The 24,138-nt window shown below is 40.1% G+C and overlaps 5 protein-coding genes across 6 annotated transcripts; 3 read left to right on the top strand and 2 right to left on the bottom strand.

Annotated features, from left to right (window-relative positions):
* Positions 1-25: 25 nt before the first annotated feature.
* LOC127071006 (intraflagellar transport protein 52 homolog) lies at positions 26-1,843 on the bottom strand. Of its 2 annotated transcripts, XM_051009702.1 has the most exons (6): positions 1,656-1,843; positions 1,369-1,586; positions 1,195-1,303; positions 846-1,128; positions 488-736; positions 26-402 (listed from the first exon to the last, which is right to left on the bottom strand). In XM_051009702.1, the coding sequence occupies exons 1-6, from the start codon at positions 1,793-1,795 to the stop codon at positions 106-108; spliced, it is 1,296 nt and encodes a 431-aa protein (XP_050865659.1). In that variant the 5' UTR covers positions 1,796-1,843; the 3' UTR covers positions 26-105. The 2 variants fall into 2 exon arrangements, with proteins under 2 accessions (XP_050865659.1, XP_050865660.1); XM_051009703.1 differs by lacking the exon at positions 488-736.
* A 398-nt stretch (positions 1,844-2,241) lies between these two features.
* Positions 2,242-3,873, top strand: LOC127071009 (uncharacterized). Its single transcript, XM_051009706.1, has 5 exons — positions 2,242-2,499; positions 2,563-2,675; positions 2,808-3,051; positions 3,128-3,326; positions 3,446-3,873. The coding sequence occupies exons 1-5, from the start codon at positions 2,242-2,244 to the stop codon at positions 3,520-3,522; spliced, it is 891 nt and encodes a 296-aa protein (XP_050865663.1). The 3' UTR covers positions 3,523-3,873.
* A 126-nt stretch (positions 3,874-3,999) lies between these two features.
* On the bottom strand, positions 4,000-5,719 carry LOC127071011 (uncharacterized). The gene is made up of 5 exons (XM_051009709.1): positions 5,564-5,719; positions 5,299-5,394; positions 4,842-5,223; positions 4,464-4,648; positions 4,000-4,403 (listed from the first exon to the last, which is right to left on the bottom strand). Exons 2-5 carry the CDS (start codon positions 5,371-5,373, stop codon positions 4,332-4,334), a joined length of 714 nt encoding a protein of 237 aa, XP_050865666.1. The 5' UTR covers positions 5,374-5,394; positions 5,564-5,719; the 3' UTR covers positions 4,000-4,331.
* A 209-nt stretch (positions 5,720-5,928) lies between these two features.
* Positions 5,929-13,005, top strand: LOC127070992 (uncharacterized). Its single transcript, XM_051009671.1, has 3 exons — positions 5,929-8,441; positions 8,627-12,789; positions 12,875-13,005. Exons 1-2 carry the CDS (start codon positions 8,143-8,145, stop codon positions 11,514-11,516), a joined length of 3,189 nt encoding a protein of 1,062 aa, XP_050865628.1. The 5' UTR covers positions 5,929-8,142; the 3' UTR covers positions 11,517-12,789; positions 12,875-13,005.
* A 75-nt stretch (positions 13,006-13,080) lies between these two features.
* Positions 13,081-23,866, top strand: LOC127070996 (vesicular glutamate transporter 1). The gene is made up of 9 exons (XM_051009681.1): positions 13,081-13,336; positions 14,974-15,154; positions 15,280-15,500; positions 15,615-15,928; positions 16,018-16,192; positions 16,283-16,575; positions 16,865-17,245; positions 17,377-17,586; positions 17,665-23,866. Exons 2-9 carry the CDS (start codon positions 15,081-15,083, stop codon positions 17,917-17,919), a joined length of 1,923 nt encoding a protein of 640 aa, XP_050865638.1. The 5' UTR covers positions 13,081-13,336; positions 14,974-15,080; the 3' UTR covers positions 17,920-23,866.
* The last annotated feature ends 272 nt before the right edge of the window (positions 23,867-24,138 follow it).

Raw genomic sequence — 24,138 nt, 5'->3', positions numbered from 1 at the left:
CTTCAAAATTATATATATTGTGATATTTTTTCTCAACGTCATACAAATTTTTATTTTTCACTTTGTAACATTTACAATAAAAAAGATAATTATATACAAGAAATCTTAGAAAATTTTGGTTTCGTATTCGTTTCTCTCTTGCATGGTCTTATAGCTGGATATCTTTTGAAAAACACGATTCAATACTTCGCTGGCCGTATGAGTGTCGGAACTGCTGATCCTTAATATACTGCCAAATTCTCTAATATAATGATCTAATTCGGTGTCGCTCGCTAAATTCTTAGTCGACATATATTTATTCGTCAATTGGGATAACTTTAATAAGTCGGAACTAAATGCTTCGTCCAGGTCAAATAACTCTAACGCTGGTGGTGGTAATTCCTGAAAGCTCGGTGGAAACACCTGAGAACGATTATATATTAACAACGAGAATGATTATTTTCCAACGAGTTCCGAAATCGAATCGATCTCTCCGTAAAATTTTTACCGATGCTTGGGTCGGCGGTAGAGGTGCCTCAAAATGAGGTGGTATCAAGCTCAACGATTCGTGCTTTACTCCCAAAGTTTCGTATGCCTTTATAGCAGCCGGTACCATATTCAAGTTTATCGAATAAAAGTGATGTTTAAACAATTTCGTATATTCTCGCGGAACCTCGATGTTGTCGAGATCCTGCGTACAAACTTTTGGATTGTCCGCTTGTTGCGTTATATCGGGTACAAAGTTGTACTCCCAAAACTAAAAAAATACCCCAAAGACGAAGAGTCGTAAATCGTAAGGTCATAGATCGTGAATCTTTGATTTTTTTTTCTTTTTCCCTCTTTCTTTTTTTTTTTTGTAGACTTACATCGACGTCGTCCGATTGAAAATCTTTCTCGGCCGTATCGTTCGAATCGAAGAAATCGAAAATCATTTCTTGCAAGGCACTATTCTTCTCCCTCTCGATATACGGATCCGTAAACATCCTGGCCGAGCCCAAAACAACCAGTTTACCAGATCCGCTTTTACCCGAATAGTAAGCACAGATAGGTCTGTTCATTGGAATAGCAATCGAGCCGCTTGACAACGCGACCACCGATGGTTGCACAACGTTCAATGTTGCGCCGTATGGATATAGGAAATTGATGTCTCTGATCGATCAAGGAATATAACATTAATGACGGCGACCGTTTGTTTATCTCATCGGATGTTCTTACGAGTATTCGTTGTGATTCTTCAAAAACGTCGATTTGTTGGACAAGCCTTGAGAGACGAGACATTCCTTCGGGTGCAACGTTTGATTATAGCCCATACGTACGACGCTGTCTGAAACATTCCAAAGCATTTGCATGTACTATCGAAAAGAAAAGTCGATCGATATATAACTCTACCATTGTTCACCATCACCCCGTATTCCTCGATCAAGAAATTAATATTCGTGTTCGATTTGTTTTCGCCACCTTCGCCTAACATCACCAGAACGTTGCCGCCGTTGTTGACAAAATTACGGATAGTGTTCATTTCGATTTCGGTGAACTTATTTCTTGGTCCCGGGAGTACAAAGACCCTTCCACTCGTCAGTGACTCTTCGGTGATGGTATCGTTGTTTCTGAAAGAAATTCCATGGAAGATCAAACGGTACAGCGTTCGCGCAAAACGATCGAGGAAGGTTACTTACTCGACCAATTTCCATTTTGGTTTTAACTTTCTCTGCAACACTTTGAACTCCTCGTTCAATTTTCTTTCATTCTTTGACGTATCGAAGATGACAACGTTAACGTTATTGTCGCTACTCCCCCCACCAAAGATCGAACTCATCTTCCTTTCTTCTTTAGGGAGAGAGAGAGAGGGAGAGAGATAGATCGACGAAAGTACTTACTTCAAAGTATCGAGTTAAAAGTTCACTCTCGTGGCGTTACACTCGTCCACTCGAAAAAAGAAGAAAACGGTGTTTTCCTGTCGTCCCTTCGTTCCGACTCCGCAACCACTTACTCCGTAACCTTAACGCTACGTCGCGTTGTCAACGGCAACGAATTGACATCAAAACCTGGCTAAACGATAGGCTTGTTAACAGCCAATAGCATTAAGGGGAGAGTTACGCACAAATATCGAACTATTTATTGCCTATGGAATTCGATTTGGCTTGCAACGGTAATATAATATTTTGAATTATGACGATAACACCTGCTAACGTTAACCGATATACGCATCTATCCGAAGTTGCCGCCTTTATTTGAATTGGGCCAATCGATAAAGTATCACGCATGCGTTTCAAGATGGTTTCGACTCTTTCCATCTTGCTTGGATCATTTTGGGCCAACTTCAGGCACAACGGTTGTCAACCGGTGCAGCCACGTGTTTGGACAACTCTGTTTTTTTTCAACAAATTTACAAACTTAGTTCGAAAGAAAGAAGGAGGAATGGCAACTCTCGAGCAAGACGATAACGAAGAGTTGAAACAATTATTGAACGCTCCTGTGAGAAATATCACCGAGGATATATGTATGGCTCCGCCGTTATCGGTAGGTTATTAAATGCGAATCAATTTTTTTGAGAAATCAGATTGATTACATGCTTGATTACAGACTAACGTGCCACGGCCCAGTACATCTCAAAATGTTAATCCATCTACTACCATGAATCCAGTGGTACCCAATACGGCCAACGGTACAAAAGAAATTCCAGAGGCTTGCGTACAGTAAGAAAACCGTCCTAGATCTCTGAGGCATAGAATAAATTTATCTTTATCCATCTTCGTCCATTTACCCTCGCTATATCTTTAACGTCCAATTTTATTAAACGATTACTCCTCTTTATCATTATTTTTCAGAAACGTCGTCTCTACCGTTAACTTAGGTACGGAATTAAGACTGATGTACATTAATACAAGAACTAGGAATTCGGAATACAATCCAGCAAGATTCACCGGTTTAATAATGAGAATACGCAATCCCACGACGACGGCTTTAATTTTTCGTTCTGGAAAATTAGTCTGTACCGGTGCTAGAAGCGAAGCGGATTCTTGTTTGGCAGCAAGAAAGTTTGCTAGGATTATACAAAAATTGGGTTTCCCAGTAAGACGTCGCTTGATATCTTTTAAAAGATTGATCTTTTACTTATATTCTTACTATAACGGCTCGTTCGTTGCAGGCCAAATTTTATAATTTTAAAGTACAAAATATAGTTGCCACGTGCGATCTTAAATTTCCTATTAAATTGGAAAATTTAAATCAAATGCACGGTCAGTTTTCTAGTTACGAACCAGAGCTCTATTCAGGTTTAATATATAGGATGGTTTTACCAAGAGTGGTATTACTCATATTTGTAAATGGAAAGATTGTATTAACTGGTAAGATCGAACAATGTTAAATCGATATAATAATAGTTAGCGTGTGTATGCGATTCAAGGGATTATCCTCCCGTTAAGTTGTCTGTAGATGTAAATATTAAGATTACCTTATGTTGCAGGTGCAAAGAAACGGTCCGAATTACAGGACGCATTAAATAACATTTATCCGATATTGAAAAGTTTTAGAAAGCAGTAAGACGGTATCGTCATTTTGTACGCTCGCGTTGTATCTTTATAAGATAATATTTCTCGTAATTTATCAATTGTTAACTTTGCTAGAGATATTACATTTCAAATATAGAGATGTACTTAATAAGGTGCAATCCCTCGCGACCCGATGCCTTTCATACATCATATATATGATAAATAATGATTAATTATTGAATATCTTATCGGTAGCATTTTCAAAGAATGCAATGAAACGGAATGTGAGATATCTTGTACGTAATTATATCAAATTCATTTTTTTCATGGAATTTCGGGTAAAATTGAACGATAAATGTCACGTTAAGATACGTATAATTTGTGCGTGTGTCTGTGTCTGTGTCCGTCTGTCTGCCTGCTTCGTGTGCGCGCGTGTGTGTCTGTATGTAATATATATATATATTACATTTGTTTACATCCATAAACTAAATGGTTCCTTTTAATAATAGCATTTTTTACTGCGACGACGATCATTTTAATGTATAATATATTCAAAAAATCTTGAATAATTTATGTAGAACAAATTTTTATGTGTATGTAACTTTCTCTCTCTCTCTCTCTCTATATATATATATATATATATGTATATATATATACATATATACATATATATATATGTACATATTTATATACACATACATACACACATGTATGTATGTGTATATATCCATGACATAAGCATGTATTACAATCCTTTTATTTAACACACATATAATATTTTTCCATCGAGCATAGTGCATAGTATTCAATGTGACTTGATCGTAAATACTCGATAGATAACATTTCTATATCTTTGCCTTTTTAGTAAACCACATTTGTACCTTTTTTCGCAGCTATCGGTAATTTTTCTCCTTGGAAGAACGGATTCTCTTCCTAAAAAGAAAATCGTATGAATAAGCTAAAAAGTTCAGATTCAAACGTTCGTCGACTTACCTGAAATTCGACGATCTGATCAAAATCGGAATTTGAAATACGCATACCAGGAAGTCCACTATTGCTAATAGAATTAGACGAACAATCTGCCATGTGCTCGGTATCGCACATGCAATCCTGTATGCTTTGATAATGACGACTAAACGCCGCCGTGTTCTCAAAATCGACAAGACAGTTGTTTTCACCTGATTGAAATCAAGTACGGTTTTTTCTATGATATTATATATATATTATATAAGGTTTTACAAGGCAGCTAATTGTTTGCTTGTATAAGAAGAACGCTTGAGATAAAGAAGAAAAAAAAAAAAAAAGATTGATACGACGGGTGCGCTACTTTAATCGGAAAATACGTGGAAGATACGAGAAAATATAACTCACTGGTATATCCTATCGGGCAAGGATTCGGTGGTGTGCAATAAGCAGGTAATGCATTTTCAGTTTTCTCATCTTTTCCACTTTTTAAACTAGCAGCCTGTATCCTATGTCTGTCATTACCCCTGTAATAATCATTCGCATGCTGATGGCTCCACAAAGTACTATGTTGCAGGTATTCTTGATCGCGAATACTTGGATTGGGATTGAACGTATCGACGGTTTCGTAATCAGCCGGTAAATCTACCGGTATTTCCTTGGCCTTGTCAAAGTCATCGGACAATCGAGAATTGCCAAAATATTTGGCGTAGGAATTGACAGCGTCGATAAAATCATTCAACGTATCGATGGTATTTTGATGATGTCTTTTCTCCAGGAAATGTTCTTCCTAAAAATCGATAGATTGACTAATTGAAATCGATTTGTTCGTTAGTGACAATCAAGAGCGCTCGATTAATTTTACCTGAATCGTAGGTGGTAAATATAACGATGCCTGGGTAGCAACGGCTATCAAGAGAAGTAGAATACAGTACGGCATAGCGAGAGGAGTGAATTATAGCTGTAATTAAGAGGAGAAAATGATTATTGGTACGACAATGAAACATGCCAATTTTTTGATTGACACACGCGCGCGCATGCACAGAATCTAGGAAAAAGGTCATCGAGAAGCGAAGAAAAATTAGTTTTCAGACTGGTCTGAAACGAGAGAATAACGTTTTCTTAATTACCGGGATACGATAGGTGGTTGATCCAAGTAGACGAACGGAACAAACGAACGGGTCCTTGACGAGATTTTTTCTCCGATGGCTGCCGGTATTCGCGTCAATCGCACTCTCGGAATCCTCGAGAAGAGAGCGCCGTTGGTGGTCTCAGCTAGTATCAAAGTATTGATCCTTTCGATTTTACGGGAGCAAAAAGGGAACCTTCGAACCTCCCACTCGCTGCTCCACTACGTTTCTGGCAACCCACATTCGTGAAACCGAATTACGAGCGAAGATTGTGAGCGGGATGAATACATATGTCTATAACATATCAAATTTCATATTTGTTCGTACTTGGATAGTCATTTGCAATTACTCGCAAAATAATTCTTCTCTTATCGCATTCAAAGATGTCTTTAGAGCAGTCGAATCTACGTTAGTGGCAACTTATTCCACTTGCATCATAGAAAAGCCCAAAGAATTTCTTTTTAATTTCTTTCGTAGTTATCGTACATTATCGTTCATGTTCGATCGAAATAATATGATAATTACTTCGATAATCACGGCTGAAATTTCGAGGGAGTTCCGTGCTTTTATCAAATATAAATGGAGAGTCGAAGGGATCATTTTTGCCAGAGATAAAAGGGGAAGATATCAAAGGACCCTTCTCATTACGGTCGGTGTATAAACGTCTATTAGTCGTTGTCCCGCGTTTACGAACTTTCAAATGCAATTCTTCAAATTTAATTCCTAGTTTGGTATACCGATGGAAATCGATGGATCTCTCCCTCTCTCTCTCTCTCTCTCTCTCGTCGTATGAAATCATTTTGCAAGATTCCAAGGATATGCGTTTGTGTGGTGTGTGTAGCTCTCGATATGGGAGCAAAGTTAAAAGAGAGAGAGAGAGAGAGAGAGAGAGAGAGAGAGAGAGAGAGAGATTTCAATCTCGCCCGAGAGGTTTATAGCTCCCTGTAAATTCCTCGATCCATCGTTAGCGTGTAAAATACGGGTCAGCAGAGGAGAGGTCAAACGTGGAAAATCATCGTTAGACATAGCTCGTCCGATTTCTCGCATGGCGAAAGGCCAGAGATCGCGTCTGTAAAATTGCCGTAGAATTCTTTCGATTGGCTCGTCTTCTCTCTTTTTTCTTTTTTTCTTGAATTATTCCTTTCCTTTTTCTCTGCTATCTACGCGAATGAGAAAGAGATCGGATGAGCGGAAAATCGAGAGAAATAGAATATGTACTAAATAGCAACCAGTATAAATACATTGTTTAATGACGTCTGCGTTGAGGGGTTGTTACGCTTTGTCTCGGCGTCACGAGTATTGATCCCCACGGAGCGGCTATGCGAATGGAGTACACCCGTCTCTCCGAAAAATTTCGGAAATAGATTCCCATCTCTCTCGTTCATTCTTCCTTCCTTTCTTCAACTGGGTATTTATTCCGTCCTCGCTTTGTCACGTTTTCTCACGAATTAGATCGTGCGATTATCTAATATACACGTACTTTGGTATTTCTTTCAAATGTTGCGACCTTTCTCCTTTCTTCTCCGAAAAGTTTATATCACTTTTTAATTTTCTTGAGATTTTAATCCTATTGTAAAATCGCAAAAATTCTTCGACGGAACGTAGAACGTTCGTCGTTAGTCCTGTTAGTTAGTTCGGTCCAAACTGGATCCTTTCACTGGCTTTCTCTCGTATTTCGAACCGTTTGAAATTCTCTTTTCGTTTATTTATTCCTCGCTTTCGTCGTCCCTTCTTCGTTCCTTTCTCCCCTTCTCTCCGTCTCTATGTCTCTCCCCTATCGGAATCTCGCCGCGTCAAGGGTCTCGCACCAATGCGTTGAGGCACTTAACGTAAAACACATTAGCATATTCGGTGGACCCTGAATTTTGCTGTCGCTGCAAGTCACCGAGTTAACGAAGTCAGGTGGTTCGACCGAAACTAGTTTATTATACTCGGTATTATGCGTGTATTCCCTTTGATATCAAAGGGTGTACGGGTACTTAAATTTTTTTGACGAATAGTAAAATAATAAAGTAGTTTATCGGATCGTGCCAATCTACTTTTAATCGATATCCGACAACGAGTATCGATTACGTTTAATCGGACGTTTTAATCTCATAACGGTTACGGTGCAAGTTCCGGAGCACCGCATGTTCCTCGATCGGATCGAATCATGGCGAAAGATCAATCGTACGTACATACCACCTCTCCAACGACAGAGAAGTAATTTTGGCGGTAGAAAGATATTTAGGCTGCAAGGAGGAGCGAAAGATAACCTTTCCTCGCAATTATCTAATTATTGACGTCCGACGGAACGTCTTTATCGTCTTTATCTCTTTCGTCGTTAAAAAAGTTAGAAAATCACTTTTCCCATAAATGGCTTTCTCTTTTTTTTTTGTCCTTGATAAAAAGGATTGAGGATCCCTGGGAAGCCCGAAAAAGATCTATTCGATCTTTACGAGTACGTGTTACGATAATTGTTAAAATTTCCAAATGAATAAAGATGGTTCGGACCGTTCGTCCTGTACATTATAGACGTACACTAAACATCCCGTTTCGGCTCTCAGATCGTAGCATCGAACGTGGATCAAAGGAATTCGATGAATTCATGGGGCTCCGATTTGGCGAAGCGATGTTCATGGGCGAAGAAACGTTTGGACGTGCTCGTACCTTTGGGAATGATTCGTGGCAGGTACTGGGAGATCGACGCGATGGAGGAGATCATCAAGTACACGACCAAATGTTTGCTCAACGACGGACTGCTTGGCTGCTTCGTCAATTCGATCGTTTTGAACAACAGATTGATCAAGATATGCCGAGAATTGGACGCCTTGGGTTTCGATTCGAACGTCCTTAGTAATTTCAATCTGTCGAGAGAAGACTGCGAGAAAGATCGCGTGTGAGTAGACGAAACGCTTAATGATAATGAATAATCGTTTCCTAACGTGTCGTTTCAAGAAGCATAAAAAGGCAAATTAGGAAAGAGGCAATGCTGTCTCGTTCGGATGACATTATCGTCTGTGATTAAAATTCTCTCCGAAAATACGCTTACCGATCTCAACGGAGTTCTTCCTTCATTGGCAGGTTATTGGAGAAAAGAAGAAGAAGGGAGAAAATGAGAAAAAAAGGCACGGGAAAGAGTCGAGAAGATTTCTCTCGCGATCACAGAGCAGAAGTTATTTTAGGAAGTGTGAAAGCATCCGCAGCATCCATCCATCCGTTGAACGGAAGCGCTTGCAAAAGAGCAGCTACTTACGATTCTCCTAGCAACGAAAAAATCGATCGTACCGAACGTGTGGAATCGCGGGGCATCTTTGAATCGAACGAGGAGTATTCTCGTCGATTGAAAAATTCTTCCGACTTGCCCGATGCAGTACGCTACGATGGAAACGATAATGCCGGAAGATCGAATGCCTCGAACGTGTCTCCTCGAGACGATGAGAAAGGGAACAAATGTCAAAGTTCATTTACGCCGAATTCAACCTGGGATTGTCGTCGTCGTCGACGTCCTCGTCCTCGTCGTCGTCGTCGTCGTCGTTGCCGTTGCTTGATCTCTTTAAAGCCAAGGATAAGAAGACAACGTCGTTTATCTTTGCCCTTTAAAGCCGACGATGTGACGCGGGAGATTTTCAAGGTCGATCCAAGCCTCCTCCGCGAATCGTGCCTGATCGCGACTAAAAGAAAATTCGAAATGGGAATCTTGAATCTATGCTCATGCCTCAACGACGTCGTTCGAAAAACATTCAGCCAAACTACTATCGTGGAGCTACATTTGATTTTGGACATTCGTACAGGTTACATCAACTTCAAATTGACAGGTAGAAAAAGTGACGAGGCGAGGGCCTCTCTGTTCTTTTCCAATCGAGTCCGAGTACCGATCCGTCAGAGCGTGCACGGGCGTGACGTAGGCGTTGCTGGCAAAGGCGGCGAGGCTGGCCCGATCGACGAAGGTACGGTTTTTTTGAAAACTAACGATTATAACGACGAAATGAATGATTTATCGATCGAAGCAAAGGGAAACGAAGAGGCAGAGGGAGGAGAAGGAGAAGAAGAAGAGGAAAAGAAGGATCTCTCCGTACGTACGAGACGTGAATCGTTAATAGGGAATATCAGCGAGGATTTCTCGTTGACGCGTTCAACGACAGGCGAACGACTCGATGTTGACCCTACGTGTCTTTCAAACGAAGAAATTCTATTCGATCGAACCACCGAGTGCTCCTGTCTTCCTTCTTGCGAAACTCCGATCGTCCTGTCCCATCCGTGGATCGACGAGAACGCGAATATTTTGAAGGAGATGAACTCTTCTCCGTCGGATATCCGCAAGAACAAGGATGACACATTGAATTTGACGGAGTTACCGAGGGAAGAGAAAACGAGCGAGGATTCGAAGATCATCGAAGACGTTTGTACTCGAAGGCTATGCGGTTTGGAAACCGAAGAAATCGTTCGTCCGGTCGATACGAGAGACGAGAACGAAGAAATCGTTAGCAGTTGTGACTGTTCTTCGACGAGCACGGATCGTTCAACGACGAGAAAAATCTTTTCCAAGGGAGAAGCGACGATCGATTGCGACTCGAGGTGTTGCTGCGGTTCGAAAGTTTCTTCTACTTCTCACGTGGGACGAAAAAGTGCTGCTGCATCGAGCGTCGTTTCCTCGAAAAACGAGGAAAAGCTTCGAAGCGCGTCGGGGGAAGAGATCGAACGAGCGCAAAATGCATCCACGATCGGTGCTTCGTTCCATAAGGATATCCCAAAGGATCAAGATCGCCTCCTCTGTCCGGTGTTGAGAGAAAGTCATAGGGGGGATAACAGGGACTTTGTATCGTCGTCGATTCAAACGTCGAGAGCGCGAACGTCGTCGAGGTACGCGAACGCAAGTTCGACCGTTACCGTCGCCGCCGTCGGCGAGCGAAGGGAGAGGAGAACGCGATCGAAGGAAAAGCTGAGAGAAGGGAGATTTCGCGATAAAGAGTCATCGAGCGTGAAAACGCCGGGGAGGAAGAAGGAGTCGAGGCGTCCGTTTGTAGAAGCCGATTACGAGAAACGATTCCTCGCGGGAAAATACAAAAGTCGTTTGCCCTACGTTTGTACCTGCGACACTTGGAAATGTTCCTACGATCGAAAGCGAAGGAAGCTTTCGAGCGACGAGTCGTGGACGTCGAGAATAGAAAATTACATTGGCTTTCGAGGCTCGAACTTGGTTTCGAAGAATTTCTGTCTGAGCTCCTTCTACGGTGGAAGGAGGTCCATTGGTCGACTGAGGAATATGCTCCGTGCGAATTTACGAAGATTGATACAAAGGGCCGAGGGGAACGTCGAGGAGACTGCCGACGATAGGCGCTCCTCCGGAGGACCGTCGAGCAAGAAACCTCATCGAGGGAGAGAAGATGGAAGAGATCGGAAAGGAACGGAAGCGAGAGATTCGCGGAAAACTCCGGAAAAGCATTTCGATCGTATTACGATTTACGATTTACGATCGTCCCTCGACGATCGATCCCCGATAGGTCGTCGAGCGACCACCTATTCCCTATCGAAAATCGGAGAGGGATCGTCGACTCGCCGGGATAGCTTTCTACCGACTGGCGCTCGACGATCGAACGAGGAAAGTATTAAACTCGTCGACGGATCCACATCTCGTTCTCGTAATTGCGATCTGGTTTCGAAAAGAAATTTCACGGACGGAGAGAGTGCGAAAAGATCGAAGCAGATACTAAACGATCGAAAGACCGTCGACGGAACTTCGACCAACGGGAAACGGTTCGAACACATTTTTCAACGATTATCGTGCGAAGATAGAAAAGATGTTCTTTCGAACGAACGATTCATGAACGATTACGAGAAATCTATCAGCGATCTTGGTTTAGATTTTCGATCCAAGCTGGAACAATACGTGGCGCTCTGCAAGAACATTAAGTATTCTTTGTTGGGTAATGGGAAAGGGGAGGATGTCGGTGGCGTTATGACCAAACAATAAATTCTTATTCGAGGTCGATGCTCGAGCTCTTATTCGTTAAAATAAGAAATAAGCGGAAGGAAATTTCTTAACGAGAGCAAATAGCGTACGTTAGAGGAGAATCTAGTCGTAGCGTTTATATCTCGCGCTTGCTCGGGACTTGGAGTCTCGTTTTCCCAATCAAATCCTTGTCCTATCTTATATATTTAAAAACGACCGATTGATAGTACGTACCTACCGAGGACGGATTAACGATCAGCGGTAAGACACGCCAGTAAGGAATAGGCGGATATTAGCCGCGAGGAGGACGAGACGATAGTGAAATTCGAGTCGTATTCGGGTCATAGGACTGCCGATGCGAGGATAAAGAATGACGGAGCTACCATTCGGAGAATAGCAGGCAGCCTCTGGAGCAGATCGATATTTCCTGGCAACCGTGGAGAGGGTGCCCACGCCGCGGCCGCTTTACCCTCTGTTTGTAACAATGCGAGTCGCCTCCTAACGTCTAGCGATGGATTCGAGCCGGCGCACCGACGGACAAGACTCGTCTTCGTTTCCTCGCTCACCAAAGATATATCGCTTTTTTCCTCTCGAGCCTCGTTCTATCGTTCGACCTTATATCGTATTATATCGTCGAGCGTTGACTTCAAATGTCCTTCCTCCTTCGCCGATATTAATTCTTTTAATATTAACAACGAGATAATTAAGATCGATCAAAGAGAGGAGTATTCGCTTTTGCGAGTCGTCGAAACCCCGAAGAGAAGATGCGAGCTAAGAAACGAGCTACGTGTATATTTTCATTAAAATACATCGACTTCCTTTTAGAAACCTACGATATTTACATAAGAGACGTCGAAATTAATTGCCGAGGATTTGTCATTTTTCTCGACGACAACGAGCTTGCTACTTCGTCGGAATAAGACGATCTCGTCTCAACTCGTAGTTAATGATATCCTTTTGCGGAACCTCTTGAATCACTTTTCGAAGCAAGCGATATTTCAACGTAAAGTAATAAGTTTAAGAAGCAAAAGAAAGAAATACCTATAATAACGTCGCATGTTTGATAAGGTATATTTTCTAGGAAAGCTATCGTCTCGAGCTTATCGCTTAAAAAGTTATATTTGAAGAAATATCTTGCAAAATGCTAATCACCCGCGTTGAGGATTAAATATCGACGGTTCGTTGAAACGTCGAAGAAATCGCGAGCCTCGATTGAAATTGATCAAACTCGTTACTATATCGATTAAGGAACGAAGGAAGAGAGGTGAATCGTTCGATCGGAGTTCGATCCAAGGTACGATCGTTGAACGTCCTTAATACCATTACTATGGTTGTTTGCGCGTGCCGTTTTGTTGTTGCAAACGGTTTTCCCATGGCAGTGTGGGTGGTCGAAGGGCAGGTGGGGTGGAAGAAGCTCCGCCTGGGGTGGCCACGAGTGGGGTCGTTGGATAAACTCTATTGGCCAGTGATATCGATGCGTCGAGCTCGTCGGCCAATGGGAGCGATCAACCTCGTCGTGATGCGCCGACAACGTCTTTCCAAGTCGACTCCTCGAGGACGCCGAGGACGACTACGACGACCACGACGACCACGACCACGACGACGACGACGACGGCGACGACGACGACGACGACGACGACGACGACGACGACGACGACGACGACGACGACTACGACGACGGCGACGACGACGACGACGACAACGACGACGACGACGACGACGACGACGACGACGACGACGACGACGACGGCGGCGGCGGCGGCGACCTAAGCGTCAGACGACGTTCTCCGTCGCGTACCCCGCATCGTCCTGCTCGTAATCATATCCGGATTGCATTATTGGTGAGTCTTTCTCTTTTATTTTTCTCTCGAATTAAATTTTTACGCCCCTTTCCAATCTTCATTTTAACTTTTCACGATATGCTTGCTTTTTATTTTCCATTATCTTGTGGAGTCGAACACGTTTCGTCCGTCAGGGATCAGGAATCTTGCTTCTTCTTGAATTACGTCTTTGTGCATTGCAAGTTACATATGAGTGGTGATACGTTTCTGGTGACGTGATTTTCTTCAGTGAATTTTCCGAAAGTTTTTAGGATCAGACAAAGTCGTCCCCTGGAAAGACTATCGATCGGTACGTTTATTCGTTTTTCTCTTTTTTCTTCAGTCAAGAATAATCATTAGTGGAGGTTTCTAAAGATTTCGAAGAATTTTGTATTTCGATAGTACTTTCTCTCTCTCTCTCTCTGGAGTTAAAAATTCTATATATCGGGGTTGCGAAAATTCGTTGAAAGAAGAACAAGATGATAACTATGTTAATTAACTGGGAAAGATGAAAGTAAAAAAGACTATGTTCGTTCGTTCGTCCTTTCGAGAGAGATCGATAAAACCGATCTAAGCGAGAAGAAAAGATTTTGGGGAGTAGTTATCGACATGGAGGATGCTCAGTGTCCATTTAAGAGTTGAGTCAGCGTTTCCCATCGACGTCGTTCCACCCTAATTCGTTAACACGTGCTGTGCATTTTGTGCCTTTTGTTCGTCACGTGCCGTTTTAATATCCGACTGTCATTTCTTCGCGTTCGATGTCCTTTATAACTTTCTTTATCTCCTCATCTTGGCGCACCCTTCTAATCTTTACACTTCCATTTCAAAGATCGTTCCTCGATCATCGCGTCACGCGACTTTTCCTCTCTCTTCCAAATTCTTCTTTTTGCAGCTCTTATCAAAAGCAGAACGACGTAGTCTCGATTTACAAAACGTATACATCGATTTGATACGCGCGCGAGGAAGCCATTACGTAATTTCTCACGTGGAAATCGATACTTTATTTCTCTCGCACGTTATGTACGTACGCTTTGGAGGAATCGTATAATATCTCCAAATTGATATTCTACGAATAAGACGAAAGTAGAAATTGTTCAAAGCATGGCGATAGAATGAAAATAGGGCGGACGAAACTTTGAGAGTTGAAGTGAAAAATACGAGCGTAAGACAAGGCTGAGTTTTATCTCTCTCTCTCTCTCTCTCTCTCTCTCTTCACGATCCTGCTCCCTTCGAGATAGAGATTCCCCGGAGAGTTCAGGGATTAGGGATGGAGAGACTGCCACTCCAAATAAACACCCCTACACTCCCGTACTTTTCCACCCTTATATATCTATCTATAGGAAGATATGTATGTATATATATGTATATATGTATATATATAAATGTACCTATGTATATACGTATGTAAGCACGTAGCTCGATAGAGTAAAAGAAGGTATTAAACAGGATATAATCCTCCAAAGTCCTCGTCCCGATCTGTTTTCCCCAAGTAATTATAAAACTGTCGACCATCTAGTTCTTCCTGTTCCAGTTCTTCTTATTCCTCTCTATTCGATAGATGCACGTACCTAGGCAAAGTAGATTAAAAAATCTTGGACGATGAGAAAAAGAAGAGAATTTTTAGTCCATGCGTAACGAGTTGTTGCTAATCCTTTCAGGGGATTTCGTATCGTAAATGAAAAATCATGTGACTTGGCCTACTCAAGGGACTGCCGAATAACAACGCAACGACAAAAAGTCCCGAAGCAAGCCCAATAATTGGAAAATGTCTGAATTCGCGGCGGCGAGTCTTGTGGCCTTCAATACCTTGAAGTCTAAAGCATCGGAGAAACTTTCCGGGTAATGCATCAGCATCTTCTAACGTTTATCGAAAAATTTAATCATTTTCTGTTTGTGGATTTTGTATGAAACGCCGTTGCGTTCGACGTCGTCGTTAACGTTTCTTTCTAACATAACGAATACAGATTCAGAAGGAGTAATGCCGGCTACGAGGAGTTTGAAATGCCTCCAGAGGCAAGCAAAGACAACAGAGGATTCGAGGACGAGCGTGGATACAGTAGACAAGCGTCTTACGATTCGCTTCCGGAACCAGAAAGACCACCGTTACGACATATCGATACTTATTGCAAACCGGAATGTCCCTGTTTGTCCAAGAGATATACCATCGCCGTAATGGCTTGTGGAGGTGAGTTTTCTCTTACCTCTTCTAGTACCTCTCACTCCGAATGGGAGAAATAGTGTTTTCTCCGTCGAAAAGTATCGCCGGCAGAGATCACAGAGGGAAACGATCGGATTGTAGGATTCGTTATCTCGTTTGGTATGAGGTGTAACATGGGAATGGCAAAACTTGCGATGATGAACTCGACCGAGAAAGGCGAGCCGATGAAGTTCAACTGGACGGTCGCTACGGAAAGTGCCATGGATTCGTCCTTCTTTTGGGGTTATCTTATAACTCAAATCCCGGGTGGATTTCTGGCCTCCCGTTATCCCGCAAATAAAATATTTGGTATGGCTATAGCGATGTCTTCGTTCCTGAATCTTCTCGTGCCTATTGCTCTCACGGTCCATCCGGTAGTCGAGATGTTCGTTCAAGTCTTGAAAGGTTTTGTCGAGGTACGATATCCTTCCGAGTTCATGTCCTACATATACGGACGTATTTAGATACTTGACGGACGCATCAAGTTTTTTTTCATTTTCTTCAGGGCGTTACATATCCAGCCTGTCACGGGATCTGGAAATTTTGGGCGCCCCCGCTGGAAAGATCACGATTAGCTACCTTGGCATTTTGCGGATCCTATGCCGCGATGGTGATAGGAATGCCGCTTTCCGGTCTCTTGAGCGACGGATTCGGTTGGACGGCGTCCTTTTACTTTTACGGTAAATTTTTCGATAATAAAGTTCGAACGTTGACGAAGAATCCTATCGACGTAGCATACGCGAAATATTTTAATAATTTTCACATTTTAGGTATCGCCGGTTTAATTTGGTTCTGTTTGTGGCTTTGGCTGGCTTTTGAGAAACCATCGAAGCATCCTTCGATTTCCGCGAAGGAGCTACGATATATCGAGGATTCGTTGGGTCAAGGACAAGTTCCAGCACCGATACCTACGTTCGCCACAACACCATGGAAGAAATTTTTAACGTCGATGCCTGTCTACGCGATCATCGTCGCCAACTTTTGCAGATCCTGGAACTTTTACCTCTTGGTTCTTTTCCAAGCTCGCTTCCTGCACGAGGCCTTCGATATTCCTCTCGTCGAAGTACCTACGAGTTATTATTAACGCTTTTCTCTATTTTCGAAGTTATATGTAGTTATACGTAGCACGATGTCCATTTATTCCTTCAATTAGTACCTAAAAAAGAGTAAACGTATGTTGTAATTGGAACAAGCCGAATTGTGTAAAGCTTGTTTCATCTTTTCGTCGTCGTCGTCGTCGTCGTCGTCGTCGTCGTCGTAGCATTTGAATTTGTTCAACTTTTTTTTTTCGTTACTCGAAAACAAAGATATCCGTTCGGCTGATCGAAGATATTTGTTTCTTTTTTCATCAGACTGGCATGGTCGGTTCGCTCCCCCACTTGATGATGACGATCATCGTCCCGTGCGGAGGTTTGTTGGCTGATTATCTTCGTAGACGCGGCATCATGTCGACGACGAACGTTAGAAAGCTCTTTAATTGCGGTGGCTTCGGCATGGAGGCAATCTCCTTCTTGTTAGTCGCGAACGCGACCATGCACAGGGACGCTACGACGGCGAATTTTGCTCTCATTTTTGGTGTCGCCTGCAGTGGCTTCGCCATTTCCGGCTTCAACGTTAATCATTTGGACATCGCACCGAAATACGCGAGCATCCTGATGGGCATGTCAAACGGTATAGGTACGGTAGCCGGCCTTCTGGTACCGTTTTTTGTCGACTACATCACGAAAAATAAGGTGAGTAAGCTCGCTCGATCGATCGAATCTGAAGAAGTTCCTTATCGAGGCAATTTCACAAAATGCAACATTTACACGGGCGGAGACGAAAAGAAAGAGATCTAGAATCTAATTTAGAAACAACCTTTTAGGCCTCCGAAGAGTGGAGAAACGTATTCATCATTGCCGCTTGCGTTCATTTTTTCGGTGTCGTATTTTATGGAATATTTTGTTCCGGAGAGTTGCAACCCTGGGCCGATTCCACGGTCGAGGAACAGAAGAACTGGAATCCCATGGACGAATTTAGTCAGACGAAACCACCTGTACCTCCGCCCCCGGCGACGATGCAGTCAGAATTTATTGTGAGTTTTAACGCCATTGACGTTTACGTATCGTAAATGTTTCCGAATGCTCTCTTTACGATATCATGTATATTTCAGAAACAGCCGTCCCTCGGCGATGGCACCACCGCCGATGATTGGAACAATTATGCTCAACCGACGACGACCGCCGATCATACGTACGGTCAACCACAAGAGAAGACACCCGTTATAAATTACGGATCGACGGAGACAAACAGTAACAATCCTTTCCACTCGACGAATCCGTTCGCGACGGATCTAAACGCGATTTTGGTTCAGCCACCGGCCAGAGACGATTATACGCACGACCTTACGCAGAATCAATGGAATTGAAGTTGATTTCTTCGCGCTGATTCTCGAAGCTGACTACGAGTAGAGAAAAAGAAATGGGAGGACGGAGTTGAGCGAGGAAAGTATTCCTTCCACTTTCGAAAGTTTACTTTATTCGTTTGTTAATCCCCACTTGAATTTCTTCAACTTGCGTTCAGCCGTCGGCACAGACGCGTATTCGTTTTCAATAAACATCGCGATGCCTAAACGATCGAGAGAACGATGCTCTATCAACGATGGAAAAGTGGAGATTCGGTGCGTGCGAATCAATTCGAATTCTCCGATCTAAGAAGGAAACTTTTTCCAGAAAGTCGTTCGCTATTGCGGACGCAACAAGAGATAATTAATGAAAATAACCGTGACAATATCAGAAACTTTTGTTAGCTTGGAAAGATTTTACTTGGAAGAGTTTAATCTCGAACCATCGCGAGATAAGAAGCCGTTAATGGTAAAGAATATTGAGAAAAGGAGAAACGATCTCTCTTCGTTAGTTATCGAAAATCTAGAGGACGGGTATGAGTACTCGTCTACCTATGTATAGGCAAACGCTTTGAAATCAAAGCGAAGACAATAAGAATCTTTTTGCCGACAATAAGAATCGTTTTACGACAATAATCGAATAGAGAACGTACCCATAGGTATGCGCTAGTGATTACGCGAAAAAAATGCCCAGAGGCATTTAATTCGGCAAATCTTCAAGAAAAAACGAAAGGAAGAAAGTCGGAATTTCCTACGAATGCGGCTGATATCTTTGGCCACGTTATTTATCTAGTTTATTCAGTTCTCTGTCTCTCCCCCTCCCTCTCTCTCTCTCTCTTTCTATCTATCTATCTATCCATCAATTTCTCTAAAAGCCGACGAATCAAAGTCGTCTCGTGACCGTAGAAATATAGCAATAAACTAGAGAAAGATTTATTTCGTCGATACGGATATTAGGAGAATTTTCCCGAATCGAAAAACACGCGAGAAAGCTCAACGCGTGATTTGCGAAAATCGAATGAAAGTATTCACAAGGAAGTGATAATATTATTGAAAGTATTAGCGTCGTAAAATGAAACACGATGAAAGTATTATTAATTAAAACAGAGAAAAAAAGACGAAGAAGATGCAAAGAAAGAAAACAAAATGAAATCGATGAAAGTAAATTGAAAGTTTTAATCGTGAAATTAAGAAAAAATATATTACATTATACATGGTTTAGATGTATTTCTATTATCTATTGATATTATAGGTATATGGATATATAAATGCTCCTCTTCTACTTATACACATATACACGAGATCGTAACTATAATACGTGTATATATGCAGGGTGTTTACTAAGTACCTGTATTGAATCTCTGACGTAAGTTTATCGCGTTAATTCCTCAGATAAAAAAGATCCTACTTTCAATCTTCACTTAACAAAATTGACGTAGTCATTCTATCGGTACCGACGATACTTTCTCTCTTTTTTCCTCCCTTAAAATGATGTCATTTATGTCACGTTCTGAATTTACTGCAGTGTACTTACGTATACAACGTATGCACGTATACGTAGGCATGTCATGATCGTTTTTGACCACAAGTTGAGAGAAATTATGAGATTATGTGGGAAAATGAATGGATCTCACCTATTTGCATAGTTTCGCGGAGTGAATCGTATTGATTCAGATGTGTGTCTGTATTAAGAAAAAAAGGGAGGTGTGCGAAACCAATTATCGAGCAGCATCTTTTTCGTTGCCCGAACATCCAAAGAATTAGTCAATTTATGCGAGACCTTTTTAAGATGACAGATACATATATAGATATTGATATACGTGTAAATCTAATGAAATGAAAAATTCGTGTTACGTACGCATATACACAAATACACAAACACATAATAGGTATATACACCCATTGTTATAATTATTGTTATTATTATTACTGTTCGTAATTCGTATTTAAAGAAACGAGAGAGGAAATGTACGCGAACGAGTTTATAGAAGAATACGCATCGTTGCGTAATAATTATCGTGAGTAACGACTATAATAATTATATTAAATCGGGGGCAATACGTATGGGCGAGCAAAGATAATAATCGTGTTAGGAACGTTAATTAAAGTTGACAAGAGCTTTACGAGAAACGTTGCATACCCGGTTATATAGCTATGTGTAAGCATTTAATAAGATAAATGTCGTCTGATTTCTACACTTTGATTATGACTCTTTTTCAGCGCGTATCTACTTGCAAATGTTACGTCTATATCCATCGTAGATTAGGATGATTTTGAAAGGTTTGATTTGAGCGTGCGTTTAATTAAAGATTACAAATAAAACAAGGTACACGTGGGTAGACATTTATATCGAGGAGAATCTCTGTCTCTCAAAAAAAAAAAGCACAAAAAAAAAATAAAAAAGAAACGGAAAAAAAAAACACAAAAAAAAACAAAATATAAAAAAAAAACAGAAATTTAGAATTACGATTGAGAAATTGTTGGTGTATTAATTGATTTTCTTATAAGATTCGCAATGTGTCGACAATAATGACGAATTCACTTGTAATCGTTTATACGTGTTGACGAACGGAGCAACACTTGGAGAGTAGATTAGGATTTGTTGTGCGATATTCGTTATTTCTACTTATGACAATACCGGCATCGAGAGAGTAGTAAGGGCCACAATCGAGAGATTAGCGCTCGTTATGGGTCCTTTGGGCAATTTATTCTCTTTCTACGAGAAGAAAAAAGTGCGAAGGCGGTTATGACTACTCGAATCGTTATTATTAAAAGTCGTTCGTTTCTTGCGTCATTATCAATCTATTATATCGAGTCGTTAAATCGATTTTAATGAAATATTTATATTCAACGTTACACGTTTAACTCGCCTATTTCGCGCCTTTTGATTATTAGAACAAATTATTATACATGTGTATATCGTTCGCGCGTTAAGTATATACACCTATACAGGTATATATGCATATATATATATATATATATATATATATATATATATCGCTTCGATCTAAAAACCTTTTCGACAATAGAGACTGTGCTGATAATAATTGGAGCCACGATTACGTCGTCTTCTCTCTGACAATAATATTCAATAATGTTCAATAATATTCCACAATAAAATGCTGCATTTGTATTTTTCGAGTAAAATTCGAGTTGAAAGAAGTCGTCTTATATCGAATACTAACTATCAATGCGAACCATTTTCATACGTACCAATTTACGATTTTATTCGCAAATACTCGATGTCAACAAGGTTATTTTATAATTGTAAATAAATCGTAATCGTGGCTCGTCCTAATGTGGAAAGAAAAAATAAAATTAATATTATTTCGTTAAGAGTGTACTATATGTAATATTCACCATTATACATTGGAGTAGTGACCGGCCTAAAGATAACACGCGGTTTCATCGTTGATGGAATATGGGAAATTGGAAACGAAGATATAATGAGATTGTACTGTAACGTGACGTTGATTGTAAGAATTATTACACGAAATATCTAGGATAAGTTCTAATGCTGTTCGAACAATAATACTGATACATTTATATATATATATACATATATATACATATATATACATATATACACATATGTATACATATACGTACATACGTAATACAAATATAGCTCGAAAAATGATAATAATTTAACGAGACAATATACATATGTATGTATAAACAATATAGAGTGTACCGACGCAGATGTGCTGCGAACGATCGCCTTGCGAATATATTATGTCGTTCGCTCGACGAATAGAAAAGCATTTAGAATATATTAGATAAATGTGTATTCGAGAGGACAATATTTTCAGAGACAATACGCTACACAATATGTTCCATTATGTTTCACTATAAAGATAGGTATGGATAATATACGTATACATCGATGTTAACTCATTAATCTTCATTTTTGTGTTCTATTTTAATCGGTACACTCGGTAGAGAACGCTTTATAATAGTTAGCTTTACATATACCTAAGTACCTACATATACATGACATAATACTTGTATACACATGTAATGCTATATGTTACTTTGAAATCATTAGCGAAAATGATAAAAAAGAAAAATGGGGAAAGGTCATCGATCGAAAAGATAAAAGATATTGAACAGAAAAATGGTAAAGTTTGCCAAGACACTTCTCCCCAAGAAACCAATAATATTAACGATACTAATAAAAGTAATAATGATAATGATAATGAAAATAATAATAATAATAATAATAGTAGTAGTAATAATAATAATAACAACAACAACAACAACAACAACAACAACAAAATAATAATAATAATAATAATAAAATTAATAATAAACAAAAATTAATATATAACAATGACATCGTATGGCATTGTCAGACAAGCAATCATAAGCGTTTATCTATTTATAGTTGAATTTTTCTTTCGTATGTGATATATACATATGTAAGGATGTAGTTAGGTATGCATGATCGTTCGAGAATTCATAATGGATTAATATTATTTTTATTATTATTACTATTATTATTATTGTTATCGTTATTATTATTATTATTATTCGTTTTATTATTATTATTATTGTTGTTGTTATTGTTGTTATTATTATCAATATTATTATTATTGTTGTTGTTATTGTTGTTATCATTATTATCATAATAGACAATAACGGACAAAGTTAACAGATAAAGTAATACGTTATAATGACAATAAGGTGATAAATAAAAAAGAATCAATTCTCTTTCGTCATGCGATCGTCTTATCGCAATCGGTAGATATTTTCTTTTTTGGTAGATTACATGTTTTCAATTCAATCGATGGTTTTTGAAAAGCATCGTCGAGTCTTGCTGGCCATACACCACTCTTTTTCTCGTTCTCTTCCGATCGTTTTGTTTGAACGAAAAGTTTTCTTAAAGTCGTTTGGCGTTAATTGAAATTTCACACCAATCGACTGTATCGACGATTGCACTGACGAGATAGGCGTGATGAAATTATTACAATTTTAAGCTTTCGATGGCTCGCCGTTAGTTATATGTATATTAAATCTCGAAAAAAGAAATATATAAATAAATGAAAGCATACATACACGCACGCACACACACACGCACACGCACACGCACACGCATACGACACGCATAGATAAAGATAGACATTCACAATCTCTTATTGTTATATCGTATTTGTATTTCTGTTTTTTCGTGAAAGTTTAAAATTATAAGCCTCCGCGTTACAAGCGACGAGCCTCGTCAGAAAAGAGAGAGAGCGTTTTGCGTCACGCGAACCGTTTTGTCATTTCGTCTGCTTCCTGCACCGAGGAATAGTAGCTAGACCGTTTCCTGTGCGAATCGTTCGGTACGAACGTTCCAACCCGCTCGATGACAATATATCAGCTTGTCAGTTTGTAGCTTCTATCAGATGTTTGGATAAAATTACAACGATGAGGCGAACTCGGTAATAATAACGGAATAAGGAATTTTCATTTTTGATTGAGAATTCATCGTCAAATTGATAAAAAATTTTTATTAAATTTAACACGCGAAGAAAACTTCCTGATGCGGCGTATACTAATTATTTACTTAAATTGATAAATTAAATCTGAAGAGAATATTTGATTGCGTATCTATATGTAGATCGATCGTAGGATTCATCCTAATATTCCAAGGATATATGCACGTCATCCGAGAGATGGTTTACTCTTTCGCGAACAATAAATATGCATAAATTATTCTCTATTAATACGTTTCGCGTTTATAAAGTAGAAAGACGCGGTGTGGGTCAAAATAAATCTTTTGCTCTTACGTGCTGTGGCGAAAACATCTCCGATCTCACATTTTACGCGTTTTTCCATTCCTAATGTTGAAAGATGGTTATTCTTGTATGCCGTAGAAGAAAATCCGTAGATACAGTAGTGTTCGATTTGCAATTAGATAGAAACTTGTTATTATTCTTCCTTCTCAATGGAAAAAAGATCGATTATATCCCGCAATTGAAATTTATTATTTCTTCGATGTTTTTACTTTTTCCCTTCATCCCTCTCTCTCCCCCTCCCACCCTTTCTCTCACTCCCTCTCTCTCTCTCTCTCTCTCTTTCTCTTTCTCTCTCCCTCTCTCTTTTTCTCGTATATGTATAAACTTTTCAAGTGTGTGTGTGTGTAATTCAAGTGACGTATACAAAGGAAAAAATATAAAAGTCGAGGAAGTAACGTACGTTCGATCGATATACCTGTTATATCTCCAAAAGAAAAGAAAATGCCAAAAAGACAAAAGAAAA

The sequence above is a fragment of the Vespula vulgaris genome, chromosome 20, assembly GCF_905475345.1.
Source record: "Vespula vulgaris chromosome 20, iyVesVulg1.1, whole genome shotgun sequence".
NCBI lineage: Eukaryota > Metazoa > Arthropoda > Insecta > Hymenoptera > Vespidae > Vespula > Vespula vulgaris.
This window is presented reverse-complemented; position numbering and strand designations above follow the sequence as displayed.

Bases quoted from the DNA above. Each gene is read 5' to 3' on its own strand.
- LOC127071006 (XM_051009702.1), bottom strand. From the start codon at position 1,795: ATGAGTTCGATCTTTGGTGGGGGGAGTAGCGACAATAACGTTAACGTT. The intron at 737-845 runs GTAAGTCTACAA...GTATTTTTTTAG, and splicing joins TTCAATCGGACGACGTCGAT to TTTTGGGAGTACAACTTTGT. The intron at 403-487 runs GTAAAAATTTTA...AATCGTTCTCAG, and splicing joins TACCGCCGACCCAAGCATCG to GTGTTTCCACCGAGCTTTCA.
- LOC127071009 (XM_051009706.1), top strand. From the start codon at position 2,242: ATGCGTTTCAAGATGGTTTCGACTCTTTCCATCTTGCTTGGATCATTT. The intron at 2,500-2,562 runs GTAGGTTATTAA...GCTTGATTACAG, and splicing joins GTATGGCTCCGCCGTTATCG to ACTAACGTGCCACGGCCCAG. The intron at 3,327-3,445 runs GTAAGATCGAAC...CTTATGTTGCAG, and splicing joins TGGAAAGATTGTATTAACTG to GTGCAAAGAAACGGTCCGAA.
- LOC127071011 (XM_051009709.1), bottom strand. From the start codon at position 5,373: ATGCCGTACTGTATTCTACTTCTCTTGATAGCCGTTGCTACCCAGGCA. The intron at 4,649-4,841 runs GTGAGTTATATT...GATTTCAATCAG, and splicing joins TTGCCCGATAGGATATACCA to GTGAAAACAACTGTCTTGTC. The intron at 4,404-4,463 runs GTAAGTCGACGA...TTTTCTTTTTAG, and splicing joins ATCAGATCGTCGAATTTCAG to GAAGAGAATCCGTTCTTCCA.
- LOC127070992 (XM_051009671.1), top strand. From the start codon at position 8,143: ATGAATTCATGGGGCTCCGATTTGGCGAAGCGATGTTCATGGGCGAAG. The intron at 8,442-8,626 runs GTGAGTAGACGA...CTTCATTGGCAG, and splicing joins GACTGCGAGAAAGATCGCGT to GTTATTGGAGAAAAGAAGAA.
- LOC127070996 (XM_051009681.1), top strand. From the start codon at position 15,081: ATGTCTGAATTCGCGGCGGCGAGTCTTGTGGCCTTCAATACCTTGAAG. The intron at 17,246-17,376 runs GTGAGTAAGCTC...ACAACCTTTTAG, and splicing joins ACTACATCACGAAAAATAAG to GCCTCCGAAGAGTGGAGAAA. The intron at 17,587-17,664 runs GTGAGTTTTAAC...TGTATATTTCAG, and splicing joins CGATGCAGTCAGAATTTATT to AAACAGCCGTCCCTCGGCGA.